This window comes from Trichechus manatus, unplaced genomic scaffold, assembly GCF_000243295.1.
Source record: "Trichechus manatus latirostris isolate Lorelei unplaced genomic scaffold, TriManLat1.0 scaffold00074, whole genome shotgun sequence".
Classification (NCBI taxonomy): domain Eukaryota; kingdom Metazoa; phylum Chordata; class Mammalia; order Sirenia; family Trichechidae; genus Trichechus; species Trichechus manatus.
Window position 1 is genome coordinate 6196364 of NW_004444010.1, and position 18869 is coordinate 6215232.

The 18869-nt window shown below is 36.1% G+C and overlaps 1 protein-coding gene across 4 annotated transcripts in view; it reads right to left on the reverse strand.

The window, feature by feature from the left end:
• Positions 1 to 18869, reverse strand: part of ARL15 (ADP ribosylation factor like GTPase 15) — a 540185-nt gene that overhangs the window by 283163 nt on the left and 238153 nt on the right. For all 4 annotated transcript variants that reach the window (XM_023734973.1, XM_023734972.1, XM_023734974.1 and 1 more), the window contains one exon: positions 17534 to 17593. In XM_023734973.1, the coding sequence (XP_023590741.1) occupies positions 17534 to 17593 (60 nt within the window). The remainder of the gene's footprint in view (positions 1 to 17533; positions 17594 to 18869) is intronic.

Here is an 18869-nt window from a genome sequence, read left to right on the forward strand (position 1 = left end):
TGCTAAGGCATTCGACTGTGTGGATCATAACAAATTATGGATAACATTGTGAAGAATGGGAATTCCAGAACACTTAATTGTGCTCATGAGGAACCTCTACATAGACCAGGAGACAGTCATTCAAATAGAACAAGGGGATACTGTATGGTTTAAAATCAGGAAAAGTGTGTGTCAGGGTTGTATCCTTTCACCATACTTATTCAATCTGTAAACTGAGCAGATAATCCGAGAAGCTAGACTACAAGAAGAAGAATGGGGCATTAGGATTGGAAGAAGATTCCTTAACAACCTGCGATATGCAGATGACACAATCTTGCTTGCAGAAAGCAAAGAGGACTTGAAGCACTTATGGATGAATATCAGACTACAGATTTCAGTATGGATTACACCTCAGCATAAAGAAAACAGAAATTCTCACAACTGGACCAGTAAGCAACATCATGATAAATGGAGAAAAGACTGAAGGTGTCAAGGATTTTATTTTACTAGGATCCACAATCAACACCCTATGCACCACAGAACGAAACACTGCCTGGTCCTGCGCCATGCTCACAATTGTTGTTATGCTTGAGCCCAATGTTGCAGCCACTGTGTCAATCCATCTCGTTGAGGATCTTCCTCTTTTTTGTGGACCCTGTACTTTATCAAGCATGATGTCCTTCTCCAGGGACTGATCCCTCCTGACAACATGTCCAAAGTATGTAAGATGTAGTCTCACCATTCTTCCTTCTAAGGAGCATTCTGGTTGTACTTCTTCCAAGACAACATCATAGAGGTAGGATTTACAACACAGGAAAATCACATCAGATGACCTAATGGTGGGCAATCACACAGTACTGGGAATCATGGCCTCTTCAAGTTGAGACACATTTTTGGGGGACACAATTCAATCCATAACACCCACATTTTAAAAATATAAATGGATCCGTCTATTATCTACCTTAAAGTTTCACACTCTTCCAGTAGCTACGTTTCCAAGACATTTGCCTCTACATTTTTAATTTCTGGTTTATACTATGTTCTTCCTAACTTACTGAAATTCAGTCTAATTAATAAGAGGAAATTTTACTGACATTTAAATTTGTTTAGAGGACTTTGGAAGAGAAAGAAAGAAAAGAAAAAAAAGAAAAAGGTTAGCATTCTGCCTCTGGGCCCTAAAGTATGAACTATCTAATAATATGGTAATCCTATACCAGCTCAAGTTTTATCAAACAAAGATAGCTTTGAAGTAAAGGGCCTTTACATTTTTGTATCAAAATTTAAAATCTACCATCTTAAAGAAAAAGATATGGCTCCCACTCCATGGACCTCATTGGGTTCACTGAGGCAAAGTACACAGAGAGAAAACATATTTATATTCTACCCTCTTAGCATATTATAAATATTATTACAGATAAGAATGCCCATAAAAATCTCAACCAGGCATTTTGCTGAGACTTACAAAAATAAATGGAGGAAAAATGCAAATGAAAAATACATTACTTTTTATGCCAAAATAAGGTCTGGTTGGAAAACTCCATCAGAAATGCATTCTGGATAGCATAAGACTTGGAAGGAGGATTTGCCCAAGAAAATGATTCAAAGATGCAAAGATTCTTGATAACCAAAAACGGTATTCCACACACCATACACACACACAAATGATGAATTGTTTTTAATACTAATTAATGTGTCACTGTAGGGTCAGAATTGACTCGACAGCAATGGGCTTGGGTTTTTTGGTTTTTGAATCTAATGTGTTTTGGAAGCAGATGTTTTCTAATATTTTTTTCACCGTAATGCCATTACTATTGTTTTTTCCCAACCTTCTACTTTCTGTAAGACCTGCGTCTTGCCAACTGCATCATCACCAATACTTTTCATAAACATAACCATTAAGGCAGGGAAGAGAATATTGAATCACTATGGTTTTCAGCATCTCTTGGAATGAACTACAACTGAATTATTCTGAGAAATCTCTCACTCATTGTATAATGAATCTGTCATACGTATTCCTTTGATTAATTGAGTGCTGCTGTGCACAGATAGATCAATCTGTCTTCTATTAGGACTGAGATTTTAAAAATCTACACATTAAAATCAATGGATTTGATAACATCTTGATCTTAGAGTTTAAAGTGCTTACATATTTAATCTTAACAATTCAGCTATATATGATTATCAAGAAATTGGTATTTTTCTTTTTGAGTCTTTTCCCAGTCACATTTATCTTTTTAAAACCATGTATTATAACTTAGCCTATCCAAAAAGACTCTTCACTTGAAAGCAGTCCAAAAAAAAGGGCAATTCGTCCCTCAATAAACAGACTTTCTACCATTTTTAACCCAAGATGATTAAAAGACTATCTTTCAATTTCTAAGGTACAGAATATTTTTAGTAGTTTTACTGTGGTATAATTGACATAGCTCCTGGGTGATACAAATGGTTAAGTGCTTGAGTACTAGCCACAAAGTTGGCATTTTGAATCCACCCAGAGGTGCCTTGGAAGACAGGCCGGGAGATCTGCTTCCAAAAGGTCACAGCCTTGAAAATCCTATGGAGCAGTTCAACTCTGCATACTTGGGGTCACCGTGGGTCTGAATCGACTCAATGGCAACTAACAACAACAAGAAATAACTGACTTGATAAATTGTATTTAAAGTGTACAGTCTGATGAATTTTGACATATGAATATACCTGTGAAAAAATCACCACAGTATGGTTACTCCCAAAAGTTTTCTCATGATCCTCGTAATCTTTCCCTTCAATCCTTTTCTTTCCTTCTATTCCTTATCCCACGCAATCATTGATCTACTTTCTGTCACTAAATATGAGTTTGCATTTTCTAGAATTTTATATACATGAAATCATACTGAATGTACTCTATTTTTGTCTGGCTTTTTTCACTCGGCATAGTTATTTTGAGATTCATTATGTTGTTGCTTGCGTCGGTAGTTTACTCTTTGTTGTTGCTGAATAGTATTCAATACCACAATTTGTTTATCCATTCACCAGCTGATGACATTTGAATTATTTCCAGTTTTGTGCTATTACAAATAAAGTTGCTATGAACATCTGTGTACAGGTTTTTGTATAAATATAAGTTTTCAATTTCTCTTGAATGGCTGGATCATATGGTTGGTATATATTTCCTTTTTTAAGAGACTGTCAAATTGTTTGTACCATTTTACATTCCAACCAGCCATGTATGAGAGTTCCATTTCCTCTATATCCTAGCCAACATTGGTATGGTCAGGCTTTTTGATTGTAGTTGTTCTAATAAGTATGTAGTAGTGCCTCTGTGTGGTTTTAATTTGCATTTTACTAATGACTAATAATGTCAGACATCTTTTCATATGTTTAGTCACCATTCATTCATTTCAAATCTTTTGCCCATTTTTTAATTGGGTTGTTTGTTTTCTTATTACTGAATTCTGAGAGTTCCTTATATTTTCTAGATATGAGTCCTTTATCAGATATATGATTTGCAAATAATGTTTCCTCCACCTATGGCCTGTCTTTTCATTCTTTTAACAGTGTTTTTCAAACAGCAGAAGTTTTTAAGTATTATAAAATCCAACTTACCAAGGCATTCTGGGAAGATGGTGGCATAAACAGACCATCATTCCAACCCTCCCCCAAAAATACAACAAGGAAATACCACTCGGTATTAAGGAACTCTGAATCAGGGAGCAGAAGAATGTAGAGGAGAACTATAGACAGGCAAGAATCAACGAACCAACAACTAGTTGCATATGGTAGAAAAACCACTTCTCCCCCTGTTCCTGCCCCTTCCCCCTGCTGTGGACTGGGAAAGCGGCCCAAGAAAAAAGAGTGTTTCCCTAACCACCACACCATCTGCCTGTGCAGAGACAGGACCCCAAGCTTCTGCTCTAAAATCAACAAGGCAGACCTTCCCAGGGGTCCATTTGGAATGTGCCAGTACCTCCCCCACCCAGACACTGTCAGCTGCAAGCCTACTGTGAATTGCGACAGAAGGCCCCTAGAGTTGAGTCTACTCCCACAGTCAGCACTCTACCTGCTTCTCTGGGTACCCCATAGCTCAGGCCTCTGAAACCAACCGGACAGACCTCCCTGGGGATCACCTTGGGTCTGTCTGCTTTCCCTTTCAGTAGGTGCTGAGGACGGATGACTAAGGCTGCTATGCGCTAGGAAACAGGCATCTTGAGTGGAGGCTACCAACATAGCCAACATAATATGGGGCAGGCTCTAATAGCAACAAGGAAGACCTCCCTGGGAGTCCATTCAGAGAGTGACAATCTCTCCTCCACCCAGTAACTGTCAGCTGTTGGACTGATACAAACTCCTACAGAAAGTCTCCTATATAGTGGGGCCATGAGGAGGGTTACCTAAGTGGAAACTGCCCCCTCGCCCATCCACCACAGGGACACTAGAGCTCTGAAACCAACAAAACAGATTTCTTGGAGATTCTTCTGAAACAGAGGAAAGTCGGCCTGTGCATCACCTGAAAGCCAGCTCAGATAGAAGCAGCCCCCACAGAGCAAGGAAGGAAGCCTTGGGCAAAACTAGAGGGTAACACCCAATGCCAAAGACGGCTTTTTGGGTATGGGTTCTCTGCCTGAAAACATGACCACAGAAACAGAGAAGGGAATGGATTAATAGCCAAAGAGACAGGACTGTGACCACCGGTGGATGGTTGATTAGTATACGATATCTTGGCTGAGTGCCAGTGCTGGCTGGTGGACAGATTGATTCCAGCGTATTTTCTAGTGTGTTTGGTAAAGACTGAAAGTTGAAAATTGAAATCTATAACTTTTGAATCCTAATTAACCCAGGAAGGGAAAAGGAGCTATCATATAGAGGGAGAGGAAATGGTAAGCAAAGGCTGAAGACCCTGTCCACCTAAGAGTTTTTTGCAAAAAGTACCGCATTCAAAACCACCAAATATTGGGGTGAACTGGGAGTTAACACCCTCAAAAATTCTGATGCACTAACAAAAAATTGCAAGATACATGATGAACAGAGAAACAATGACTCATCTAAATGAACATGATTAAGGAAATGCAAGTATATCTAGGGATGACCGAATAATGAAAATAATGAAAAAATATAATACAACAGTGTTAAACATAATTAAAGAACATAGGCAGAGTTGAAAGTAATAAGGAAAACAATGCAAGAACAAAATGAGGATCTAAAAAAAGAGATATTACAACTGAAAGGGACAACAACTGAAATGAGAAACACAACAGAAGGACTTACCAACAGATTAAATCAGGCAGAAGAAAGAATAAGATAGAGAATTTGAGAATAAGATAGTTAAAATTACAAATGCTGAAGAGCAACAAGAACGGAGGCTCAAGAAGGCCAAGCATAGTTTAATGGAATTATGGTACAACAACATCTAATATATGCATCACAGGAATTCCAGAAAGAGATGAGAGAAAGGGACAGAAAAAATATTTGAAGAAATAATGACAGAAAATTTTCCCAATCTAATGAAGGACATGAATCTACAAATCCAAGAAGCTCAAAGAACCCCAAGCAGGATAAACTCAGAGAGATCTACACCAAGACACATCATAGTTAGGCCATCAAAAAGTAAAGATAAAGAGAAAATCCTGAAAGCAGTGAGAGAGAAGCAGTCACATACAAAGGGTCCCCAATAAGACTAAGTGCTGATTTCTCTTCAGAAACACTGGAGGCCAGAGGCAATGGAATGATATACTGAAAGTGCTGAAAGAAAAAAAAACTGTCAACCACAAGTACTATACCCAGTGAAACTATCCTTTAATAATGAGGGTGAAATTAAAACATTCCCAGATAAACAGAAGCTGAGTGACTTCATATTCACTAGACCGGTTCTACAAAAAATACTAATGGGAATTCTATAGATGTAAGAAAAAGGACACTAGAAAGTAATTCAAAGCTATACATAAAAAGAAAGAACCCTAACCAAGGGAAATGCATGGATAAGTATAAGGGAAGAAGCTCCTAGTCCTGGGGAAGACTGATGAGAAGGCCGACAGAAAGTCTTCCCCTGGAGCTGACGCCTTGAATTGGAATGACTGTGAGAAAATAAATTTCTCTTTGTTAAAGCCATCCATGTGTGGTATTTCTGTTATACCAGCACTAGATAACTAAGACAGATGTGTTTTCATTCTCATTTGATTCTAGAAATTTTTTGAGTCCACCTTTGATTTCTTTTATTACCCAGTGGTTTTTAAGCAAGGTGTTATTCAATTTCCATGTTTTAAATTTTTTTCCTTGCTCTTCCTGTTATTTATTTCCACTTTTACAGTGTTGTGATCAGAGAAGATGCTTTATATTATCTCAGTGTTTTGGATTCTGTTGAGGGTTGCTTAGTGGCCTAAGATGTAGTCTATTCTGGAGAATGCTCCATGTGCACTGGAAAAGAATGTATGCTTTGCTGCTGTTGGGTGGAGTATTTTATATATGTCTATGAGGTCAAGATGGTTGATTGTGCCCTTTAGATCTTCTGTATCTTTGCCGAGTTTCTTTCTAGATGTTCTGTACTTTACCGAGAGTAGTGTGTTGAAGTCTCCTACTGTTATTGTGGAACTGTTAATTTCTCTTTTCAGCACTGTTAAAGTATTTTGGAGCCCTGTTGTTGGGTGCATAGATATTTATTATGGTTATGTCATCATGGTGGATTGTCCCTTTAATCATTATATAATGTCCTTCCTTGTCTTTTATGCTGGATTTTGCCTTAAAGTCTATTTTATCTAAGATTAGTATTGCCAGGCCTGCTCTTTTTTTGGTTGCTGTTTGCTTGATATATTTTTTTCCATTCTTTGGTTTTTAATGTATTTATGTCTTTGTGTCTAAGTTGTGTCTCTTGTAGATACCATATTGATTGGTCATGTTTTTCAATCCCTTCGTCACTCTCTGTCCCTTTGTGGGTGCATTTAAGCCATTTACTTTCAGTGTGATTATTGATAGGGGTGAGTTTATTGCTGTCATTTTGTAGTGTGTTTCTTTTTCTTTTTCTTTTTTTTGTGCTGAGGCTTTCTTTGTTTCTGTTACTCTCCTATTCTGAGTTCCTTTTGCTTGTGGACTTTCTTTTGTTATTGTAGATTTTGTGTTTATTGAGACTTCATGTTTTTCTTCTTTATTTCCATGAGTAGGTTTGTTAACTTTCTTTGTGGTTACCTTGAAATTTACCCTTATCTTCCTAAGTTTGAACCAATCTTTTATTACTTGATATCGCTTTGACTTCCTCTCCATTTGAAAGTTCTATCTTATACCTATTCCCCCTTTTATTGTTCTCACGTTGTTGTCATTTACAGATTGACGTCTCTAGCTCCCTGTTTTGAATTTTTTAGTTTTCTTTTAACCTTGAGAGTTCATTACCTAGATCGGTATTTGGCTGATACTACCTGTGACCTAGATTCAGGGTGTTGTCTGATGTTGGTTTTCTAACTGAAGGATTCCCTTTAATAAGTCTTGTAAGTTTGGTTTGTTTTTACAAATTCCCTTAATTTCTGTTTACTGGAAATGTCCTAATTTCACCATCATATTTGAGCAAGAGTTTTGCAGAATATTTTACTTTTGGTTGGCAGTTTTTTTATTTCAAGGTTTTATATATATCATCACATTGCCTTCTTGCCTGCATGGTTTCTGCCAAGTAATCAGAGCTTAGTCTTATTGTTTCCCCTTAATATGTGATTTTGTTTTTCCTGAGCTGCTCTCAGGATTCTTTCTTTGTCTTTGGTTTTGGTGAGTGTGATTATGATATGTCTTAATGACTTTCCTTTGGAGTCTATCCTATATGGGGTTCATTGAGCTTCTTGGATGGTTAGCTTTTCATCTTTCATGATATTAAGGAAGTTTTCTGTCAGCAAACCTTCAATGATCCTCTCTGTGTTTTCCATTTTCTCCTTCTGTTCTGGAACTCTGATCATGCACAGACTTTTGCTCTTGATTGTATACCACAAAGTTCTTAGATTTTCATCTATTTTCTTGATTGTTTTCTCTGATTTTTCCTCAAAGTGGCATCCATGAATTTGTCTTCAATTTCACTGATTCTGTCTTTTATTGTTTCAAATTTGCTCCTAAAACCTTCTATTGCATTGTTCATTTCTGAAACTTTGTTGTTCATCTTTTGGATTTCTAATTGCTGTATTTGTATGATTTGTAATTATTAATTTTGATATCTTATTCTTGTATTATTTTCCTGAATTCTTCTATTGCTTTGCTTGTGTTTTCCTTGTTTTGTCTGTGTTTTCATTGATTTCTTTCCTAATATCTTGGAGAGCCCTGAATATGAGTCCTTTGAATTCTCTACCAGGTAGTTCCATTGCCTTTTCTTCTGCCAGAAAGTCAACTGATGCTTTATTCTTGTAATTTACTGGAGCCATCTTGTCCTATTTTTAATATGTTTTGATATTGTCTGCTGTCTCTGAGACACTCAGGTATTATTTTATTTATTGATTGCAGATTTGTTTGTTTCATCCTGCTGTTTTGTTTTCTTGGTTATGTCTGGGCAGGTGGGCTAGGCGTGCTTTGTCGCTTGCTCGTCTGTGGGCACGATAGTTCTCACCATCTTGTCTGGGTGTGCAGGGCTAGTCGCTCAGCTATAGTGCAGCAGGGCAGGTCCAGCGGGGGGGATAGGGCAGAGATGGGTTGTTTGCAGCATGAACAAAGCCAGGGGCTGTAAGTGGCCTCAGCGGATAATAGAATGGGTCCAAGGCCAGCGGGAGGGAGCTGATCCAGGTCAGGTCCCCTCAGGTCTGTGGGTGGTGGCAAGAGGGGCCTGGAGCCAGTGGAGGGGTACCTGGGGGTGTGGGCTGGGTCTCCTCGGAGACACGGGTGGTGGTGGGAGGGGTCTGGAGCCAGCAGGGGGGCCTGGTGTCTGGGCTGGGTCCCCTCAGGGCTACAGGCAGTGGTGGGAGATGTCCTGAGTCAGTGGAGCAGGGGACTTGGGGTCCAGGGCAGCTCCCCTCAGGGTCGCAGGGTGGAGAAGAGAAGTAGGAGGGGGATTGAAGGCAGGGACAGAAGGTCTAGAGGGAAGAGGGCAATAGCGTGGGTTGGTACTGTGGTTCCTGGCAGTTGGCATTGTGGGGATATGGCAGTTATAGCTGCTGTTCACCAGAGGGGTGGGGTTTGTGGGAGTATGCTTCTGTGGTTACCACATGGGAGAGTCTGGGCTCCTCCTTGAGTTTCAGCCAGCAAATGTGGTCTTACTTAGTCCTGAGTGTGTCCGCACCATAACTGTATCTCCTATGGGGAATTCCAAGGAGGTGCCTTTCTGCATGAGGGGTTGTTGGTTTTATTCAAAGATGGCCATGCTGAGTCATGCCATTTGGCCAGGAACCTCCACTCCATATCTCTACTCCTTCCCTGTTTTCTATCATTTTCTTCTCCTCAGTGAGTTCTAATCTAATACTTTATCCCTTCACATAAGGTTCAGGTTTGAAGAACTGACGTCTGTACCTGTTTTACTTGGTTCCTCAGGTCTTTGTTGTAGCATGATGGCTTAGTGTGTCAGACTAGTCTGCCATCTTGGCTCTGCCTCTAATTTTACTGGATTTTAGTTAGCAAACATATGCGGTCACTTTTGTAAAAATTTTATGTGTATTTCAAAAGAATATGTATTTTCTATTTGAGTGTACAATTACATAATTATGAATTAGATCAAGCTTTTTAATTGGCTATTTAAATCCTTCATATATTTTCAATGATTTGATCTGCAGTCTTTTGAAGTAGGTAGAGTTAATGCCTTCCACTGATCATAGATCTGTTAACTTTTCCTTACATTTCTCTTAGTTTTAGCTTTATATAGTTCCGAATCATGTACTTAAATATGTAAATGTTTGTGATTATTCAGTGATCTTAGCATTTCAATATGAAATCTCTTTAGTCTACTTATTTTTTTCCTTTCAATTCCATTTTATCTGATATTAATATTATCCCAAGTGCTTTCTTTTCAATGGCCCTTTATTAGAGTATCTTTTCCACTTCTTTATTTTCAACCTTACTGTATCTTTTGCATTTAAAAGTGTCTCATCTAGATATAGCTGAATATAATCGTTGTTTTTATGCAACCTGTATTATAAAAGGGAAATTTAATCCATTTACATTTATTATGATTACTGATGTACATATAGATGTTTTCTACTTATCATAACATTTTATTGGCTGCTTTATTTTTTTATTTCTTGAATTTTGCTGAATTAATATTATCAAATATTTTCTTTCTATCCTTACAATATATATTTTTTCTTTTAAAAAATCATATCTTAAAATTAAGTTCTCATAGAAAAAAAAAATCCACAGAATGCAGAAAAAGCAAAAACTGTATTTGATCCCAGAGAATTATCACTCCTTTCCTTAAATTGCTTATCATTTATTATATTAACTGAGTATGTAACCTTTCAGACCATTTAAAAAATGAATTTACATATATATCAACTTATTTTTATTGTCGTAATGTTTATTCTTAATTTTTTTAAACACACATATTTAAACTTATGTTAATTACAATTTACACTCTAAATAAGAAAAGATCATAACATACTTTTATCATTCTTTATCTGATCCTGCCATCTCCCATGTTGATATTAAAAATAATGCAATTGATTTACTTATTTATTGTGATGTGTGTGTGTGTCTGTCATAACTATTAATTATTTTTTTCTTTTCACACTATATTTTGAAATGTCTTTCCATACTGAGTGGGCTCAATTAAATCTGAATATTCTTTTTTTTTTTTAATTTGAGGATACTTTTCTATTATTTCTTTGATTATTTTATCCTATCCAGTTTCTCTTTTCTTTCCTTTTAGAGTTCTTGTTAGAGGGATGTTAAACTTCTATAGCTATTCCCTATGTCTCTTAAACCTTTCTCTCATACTTCCAAAGTATTCCTTTTGCATTGTGTTGTGGAAAAATTACCCAGCTAAATCTTTATTTTCACTAATTTATTTCTGAGTTGTGTCAATTCACATTTCATTTTAAATTTTAAGGAAAAATTTAATATTCCCAAGTTCTGTGTTTGGTTCTTTTTCATAAATACAGAACCTTTCAACATCTCTCTGAAAGTCTTCTTCTGATTACTCTATTACCTCTGTGTCCTTGGATTTTTTTCTTCTGATTTTTGATTGGTTAGCTTTCTTTCATGGTGCTGGTTTTCCTTAGATTGTGGTGTGTCATGGCTATATGCTCATCTCTTGTTTAAGAATCTCTGTTTGCTGTTTGCCAGCTCTTTTGTTTACCATTGCCTGTTTCCAGTGATTAATGGGGACAGACAAGTGCCTTGTCTCCTGTTTGTGTGGGCTTTTTAACCCACCTGGCAGTCAGAACATTCCTGGGTCATTGCCCTGATTTTCTGGCCCTAACACTCACACTCACAAATACAGTTTGTGGATAAACACAGCTGCTATCTACCACTTAGCACAAGCAGAGAATTAGTTGGGGGTTGGGGGAGGCAAATCTTCAAATATAAAGCCCCAATTAATAACTCTGATGAACTCACTGATTAATAATCCTGATTAATAATAATGAAAACATGAATTCCCCTTCTGTTTCATGTTTCCATGTTGGTTCCTCCTCAAGCTTTGTCATGCTTTCCCTTGTTATAGACTTCAATCTGTTACTGTTAGTTTGTTTTCAGGTATTTTTTGTCATTTCATGGGATTTCAGCCAGAGAAGGGAGAATAAACACATATGAAAAATAAATCCTCAATTTTCAATCTTATAAGTTGTTTTAATTTAAAGGCTTTTCATACTTGTGTTAAAAGTGATAATTAACCTCATATGGTAAATTCTTCACATTATTACCACTCACACTGATGTCATGAGTATCAGTGAATTTCAAGATTAAAATGATCAAGAATCTTCAACAGAATCTTTCAACAACATTTGGGATGTGAAGAAATTAAAAGTAACAAATTTGTGGAGCCTCAAAACAAATCTAACCAATTCTAGTTTGTTCAGCTCCAGGATATGTTAGAAAATCAACCTAGTGTGGTAAGTGATGAATAGCTACAAACATATTACCTCTTCAACAGTTACCAAGTTGTTATTCCAAGTATAAAAATATAGTAAAGCTGTTTAATCCTTTTTTTTTTTTTAGGACTTCTATAATCCTTATAGCCAATATCACTGTCCCACCAAAATATACAAAGAAATGGGCTCAGAGGATCTTGTATGTGTATTGGGTGGGGGAGGGGGTAAGATGGGGAGAGAGGGTGTGACTTCATCCTCAGTGCGTAACATATAATTGGTATTCATTAAATATTCATTGACATGAATTAACCAACAACAAGCAACCAATGTTTTGCTTCTGAAGGTGCTAATATTACTCTATTTTCGTGGGATATAATTTGGGAAATTTCCCTACATCTTGGAACTGCTGATATATTTAATATTACAGTACAATGAATCCTTAAGATTATGCTGTTTTTTTCAATGCTTTATAACTCTCCAATCTTGCCCCATTTGTAAATCAAGCCCACTGTCATCTCCACGTCTTTTGTCCCATCTGTTGCTTTTCCTAGACTGTCTCTTCCTCTGTGAGGTCTCCTCTGTCCTTTCTGTGTGATCCTAACTGCATCTTGTGCTCAATCCTGTTACAATTTTAACACACTAGACTGCAATGCTTCTCATAGAAAATAGCACACTGATGGTAACTTTGTTAAGTTAGTATTATTTAGTTGTTATTTTATGTATCCACACAGGTCTGTCAGTTTGTTCTATAGTGGTGTCTGGCATGCTCTATGATGCTGGAAGCTATGCCACTGGTATTTCAAGTACTAGCAGGGTTAAGCATGGTGGACAATTTCCAAACTAAGAAAGACTAGGAAGAAAGGCCTGACAATCTGCTTTCAAAAATTAGTCAGTAAAATCGTTATGGATCACATCAGAATATTCTCTGATATAGTGCTGGAAGATAGGCCCCCTGTGTTGGAAGGCACTACATAATTTCCACAACAGACTCAAACCAACGATCATGAAGACAGTGCTGGACTGGGTAACGTTTCATTCTGTTATACATAAGCTCACTAGGAGTCAGAGTCAACTCAACAGCAACTAACAACAACAACAATTTTATGTATGGAAGTCCTGCCTCACACTACACACACAAAAAAACTTCAAGGCTTGTCTAAATGTCTATCTACTGTACAAAAATAAATAAGCAAACAAATAAATAAATGTATATAACCGAAGACACCAGGGTGAAAGGAAAATAGAGAAAATAATGCCACATAATCCTGTACAGTTGTTAGAGGTAGGCTCCATGATTCCTAGGGGTCAAAACTAAGGAGATATTAAGAGTTTCAAAATAAAAATAAATTAGTTGTGCTGTATTAAAATGGGAGAACAGTTATCAGTATCCTCGGCTGCTAGAAAAGAAAGCAGCCTCAGAAAAGTTAGGTGTCTTGCCCAATGTCCCATGGCTTGTTTTGTTAGAGGAAAATACTGGTCTTCTGACTTCCATTACTGTTGCTGCAATACCACACTGAAACCAAATACACAATGAAAAATAGCTGCTATTATGACAACCCCTGGGAGAAACAGAAATACCTATTCCCTTGTGAGGGACTGAAAATTAAGCTAAGAACTCAACACAAATGTTGTGTGAGGAAGTTTGGTAGAGTTGGAAGATATGAAATGATTTGATTGCACCTAAAGAGGAAACAGTGGTATAGCAGTAACATTCAGAAGCACATGAGGTCCCTGTTACCAGGGCCTCAAAAGGGCAGAAAACTAGTTTATAGAATGTTCTGTATGTATATGTAGTCTTAGAAGAAGTGGACTGTTAAGTGCTATATTACACTACGACTGGGAAGACAGATTTTTAAAAATTTACTAGGCATTTCTCCAGACGAAAACAAAAATTAAGGTCAGGTCTACATCAGCCAGTAACAGACTTCTGGGCCCCTAGATTCATTTATTTGGCTCTGCTGACTATTTGGCTCAGTTTTCCCTTAGCAAGTGTAAAAAATGCTTGAACACCACCACCCTGGGATCGTGTTCAAGCAATTCAGATAGCTGTGGCCTTTTAACTCACATCCAAGTGACTTGGCTTCATACCAATATCATTTCCCCTAGTATAGCCTAAGCCTAAGTGAGAAAGTACACAGCTCAGGGAGCCGGGAGTTAACTGACTATTCCCACTGCAAAAAGGTCGGGTTCTTTTCCTAGACAAGGAAACAATACTGTATCAATAAGTTTGGGCTATTCCCTTATCACACTGGATCTATAAGTATAAAAAGAGAGTTAGTGGAAATACCACCTTCTATTCTTAAAGCATCCCTCTTGAGGAGCTTTAGGCAATTTAACTTTTCTTTTCCAGCTCAATCCCTTGGGAAATAGAGGTGATTTATTAAAACTTACAATTTGCAGATCAGAAAACAACAAGTTCAAATGCAGAGAGTGGCAGACTGTCTTGAGGCTACTCTCTACCTGTTGAGCCACATTTCTTTCTTGTAATTATACAAGAAATACAGAATGTGCACATTTACTTGTGTGTAGCTGACTATAATTTAGCTTACAGCACAGTTATACGATATTCTGTAGATATGACCCTCCTTGGGCCGCCACCCTGTGCAGACATTTCCCTTTGCCAGGGCCATGGTTTCATGCCACCTCTTCCACAGAAACCTATGTCTGGAGAAGTCTAAAACAGTTCTAGAATAGCAAGTTGCTCTCTGCTACACCAGCAAGAAATTTCTGCAGTTCCACCTGTCCCTCAATGCAATGTGTCCATATTAACCGCTTCGAGTTTATCTGCCTATATTGTTTCTGTTTTTATAAGATACATCAGTTTATTGGCATATTTTGCCTTTATTCCCTCCAGTCTTTGTAGTGGCACATGACTTTTATGGCCAGTGAATACATTAAATTCACTGATATTTAGGTGGATTATCTTCTTTTTTTAACTGGGGGTCATGGCAGGGATATAGCATAATATACATAGATTCTGAGACCACATCAGACAAAAATTAAAAAGCTGCTCTTCCTTCCAAAGTAAGTTTTAATAAAAGAAGACTGGGAAGGAAGAAAGCTCATTTTAGTGAAAGACACCAAATGGTCTAGGTACGAAAGACATAAACTAAAAGAAGCAGGCAGCAGTGCCCCCTGGGTAGCCTGTTAAGAAGTTTACCAGGTATAGTTTCTGGAGAAATTAAGAAATGCAAATAACCTGAACAGATTAACAGCAGTCGAGGATAACTAGCAGGATGCAAACAAACAGCACCTTTCACTACGAGGAGGCGTATTCCTCCAGGCAAACAAAGAAACAGGACAGAGTCAACATCTGTTTCATATCACAGCTTGGCTGCTGAAAGAAGCAACCTTTAAAAAAATGACTTAGCTCACAATCCTCAAAAATCATTCAATCACTAACTATTGCATGGGCTGAAGTAAATGGGCAAATGAACACACTTGCACTTTTCACACTGCCTCATCGTCTTCTGAAAAAGAAATGTTGCCTTTTCTTGAAAGGAAAAAAAATCAAAATAAAGTGCAAACAAAATCTTCATAAAGTTTTCCCTTTTGATTGACAACTAGCAGCAATGAATACCGAAGTGTAAAAGTCAGCTAACTGCTTTTCAGCCTTTCTTTGCCTTTCCCAATGTCAATTGTGAAGACAAGAATTCTACAGAATATATTGGGTGGGGATGGTAGCTGAGGGTAGGGGGCAGGAAGACAATTCAGACTTAACTCATTAGAATTTTAGAAGAAGAAAAAAAAAGTTATTTAATAAAACCAATCAGAGTTCCAGAATTCAGACAGAGAAAAGCAAAGGAATATTATGATGTCTGGCCCCTTATTAATAAATGATAAAGAACCAAACGTCTTAAGAAATGAAATTTTGTCTCTGGATTCCATTAATTCACATATAAAATTTCAGAATCAAGACAAAAAAACATCTATGAATACATTAAAATCTGCTTATAGATGTAAGAACTGGAAACTTCTCAAGTGAAAAATCATAAGAACTGCAATGTCACTGCAGAATGGACCACTGCTTTCAACTCAGCTAAGTGCCAGATGCTTCTCTTACTTTAGTGATGTGGTTAAAATACATAAGCCAAATAGGGAAAGAATGCAATTAAGAGACAAATGATATTGAATTTCAGTGGCACAAAATCAAGGTTAATTCTTTGTAATGTTCACTTTTGTAATTTTTCAGACACACTGACTATTTCATCCGGTCAAACATCGTATCTAATAAACACCTTATCAATTAATCTACAGTATCTTGTACCTGGAGGTATTCAATAAAGGTTTCTTGTCTAACCTAATTTAAGAAAGTACTTGTTGAATACCAACCATACTTAAAACCAGTAGAATTCTCAAACAATACATTTTGATTCCATGGATTTTTACAATATGTTCTCTAACTTAAAAATATCCACAAATAATATTATTGTCACTGAGAAGCAAATAGCCATAAGAAATCACAAAATAACATTAAAATATTCAACCTAATAAAGCATGCTCTTTTAAAAATGTTACATAGAAGGCTTAATGTATTACAAGAATATCCATGTTTTATGATTTTTGGAGTCAAAATGACAAAACCAAATGTCTTAAAGGAAAATCAGAATTTATCAACCATGATTGATTTTAAATATTAATACTATAAAAGCCAAAGGTAGCTATAAAACAGACTGCCAAAAGCAAACCAGTAGTAGACATAGCTCTCTGAAAACAAAGACATCTGAAAAGACCGGCCAATATCTTATTAGATAAAAATAACAAGGCACTCAAACATTATTGAAATGGCATAAAGTTAGTGCTTCAATTTCATCAAGCTAACATAGGTCACAGAATGATCCTAAAAAAGAAAGGGTAAAGTCAATATCACGAAGTGATTAAAGATATGGAAGAGAACTTTCTTCTAAGTCATTAAACTCACCGATACGCTGAACTCCAGAGCACTTAACCATTTTCCTGTGCCATTAGAGAATTTAAGTAGGTTCACTGAATTGACTGATTTCTTTGTTAACCTATTTACATGGGTTAAGACCCTGACTGACATAAAACACAACCAAAAAACGCCAGACAGAGAGTGTAATGAAAGACTGAGTGATGTATGGTTTGGGGTACAGCCTATCCAATAAATGTGCTTGGCCAGCAAAGAACACATTGGCAAAGATTTATTATTGGACCAAATACATTCTAAAAAGATCTAATACAATAAAATCTGCAGTATAAATACAAACTACTCTAAAATATAGTTCTTTGCCCTTCATAGTGTATAGCTTCTTTCTACAATTGTATTAAAATTATCTTAATATTTTCCATTCAAGAATAAATTTCTTGAAAAACTAAAAGCAAGTATAGTGTATGAAACTCCACTAATGGTACAGTTCTTTGATTCATACAAAAGAAAACACAGTTTACCTTATTTAGAGCTTTTCAACAATTTTTACAACATAAGGAAATATTTCTAAGAAACATAATATCAAGAGAAAAGGTAAAAATGAATCACCTATTAGAATAACAACTTAGTATTATGTTTTAATTATATGTAACATATTAATACCATATTAGTAAATGTGAAGACTAGACATAGAAATGATTTTTAGAAGTTATACCTCCAAGTTCTTTTACATTCAAGATGGCATTCTGGAATGGCACTGCTTTTATACTGAAACCTAAAATTAGAAAACAAAACCATAAAAAGAATTGGCAATTGAACTTCTAAGATTTACTTTGCACAGCTCATATTTATACTAGAAATACACAATTTCTAAGATAAACTGATGACCCAACATTATGTTCTACCATTTTTCAAAATATGGTTGTGTATTATAGCGAAATATAACACTACCTTTTTTTCTTAAAAAAGACTACCTATTTTAAATTTAATATGCAATGTCACTACGCAAATTGTATCAATTGGAAGAAAGACATTTGGAACTATAGAGAAATTTCAAAGAAAACAGTAATCTACAGGGCCTTTGCATCCAACGAATTTCTAAAGTTTATGTCTTACAATTTTCTCTCCCATATAATTCAGCAATATTAGAGATTAAGATCCTTAAATTATAACCACCTCATATTAAAATTACATAGCATTGATTTAATATTTTCTGTTAAAGACGTGGTTAATATGTCACACACACATTTTTCTTGAAAGTACAATCATACTTATCCATCTGTGCACAGGTAATCATTGTATTATGCATGCAACAAAAGATTTATATTATAAAAGATAGATCCAGAGTATACTTTTTTCTACAGCTATTTATTTAGAACTTTACTATTACAATTCAAGTCAATCAATTAAGATGCAACTGAATTTTGCGTGATGTGATTGTGCGTATGCCTACACACGTGCACACATACATGCAAACAAATATATGTACTGAATATTTCTGAAAGGATCCACAGGAAATTGAACTAGTTATGACTCTGGGGAGGACTAGGGACATAGAATCTTGAATAGAAGGGAGATCCTCTGTTTCATTTGAGTATTTTGCCATGTGCATGTATTTCTTTTTCAATTAAAAGTCTCACTAATTTTTAAATGTTAATTTATCAGGAATTTCTGAGCACCTATTCCATTTAAGATTTTTAGTATTCTTTAATATGTACAATTGAAAGATGACCAAACACAATCCCCTTTACACAAAATTGTCAAAAGAGTAAAAGAGAAGACACAAAAATACTTTTCCTTTGAAGCCAATTATGGTAAGTGCCTAGAAAGGTAAAAATATATAAAGTAGGATGTGGATAAGAACAATTCTTTTACATGGCTTTTCTTTATAAAAAATAAATTAATATGTGTTTTTTAATTCTACCTTATTTTTTATCATTCCTTTGCTATATGTTGTCTCAGCACTTTAAGATTCTATACATTATCTTCATCTAAGGCAGTGAATATTAAGTAACAGTTGGAGAACTGATTTTATTCAGACAGAACTAGGT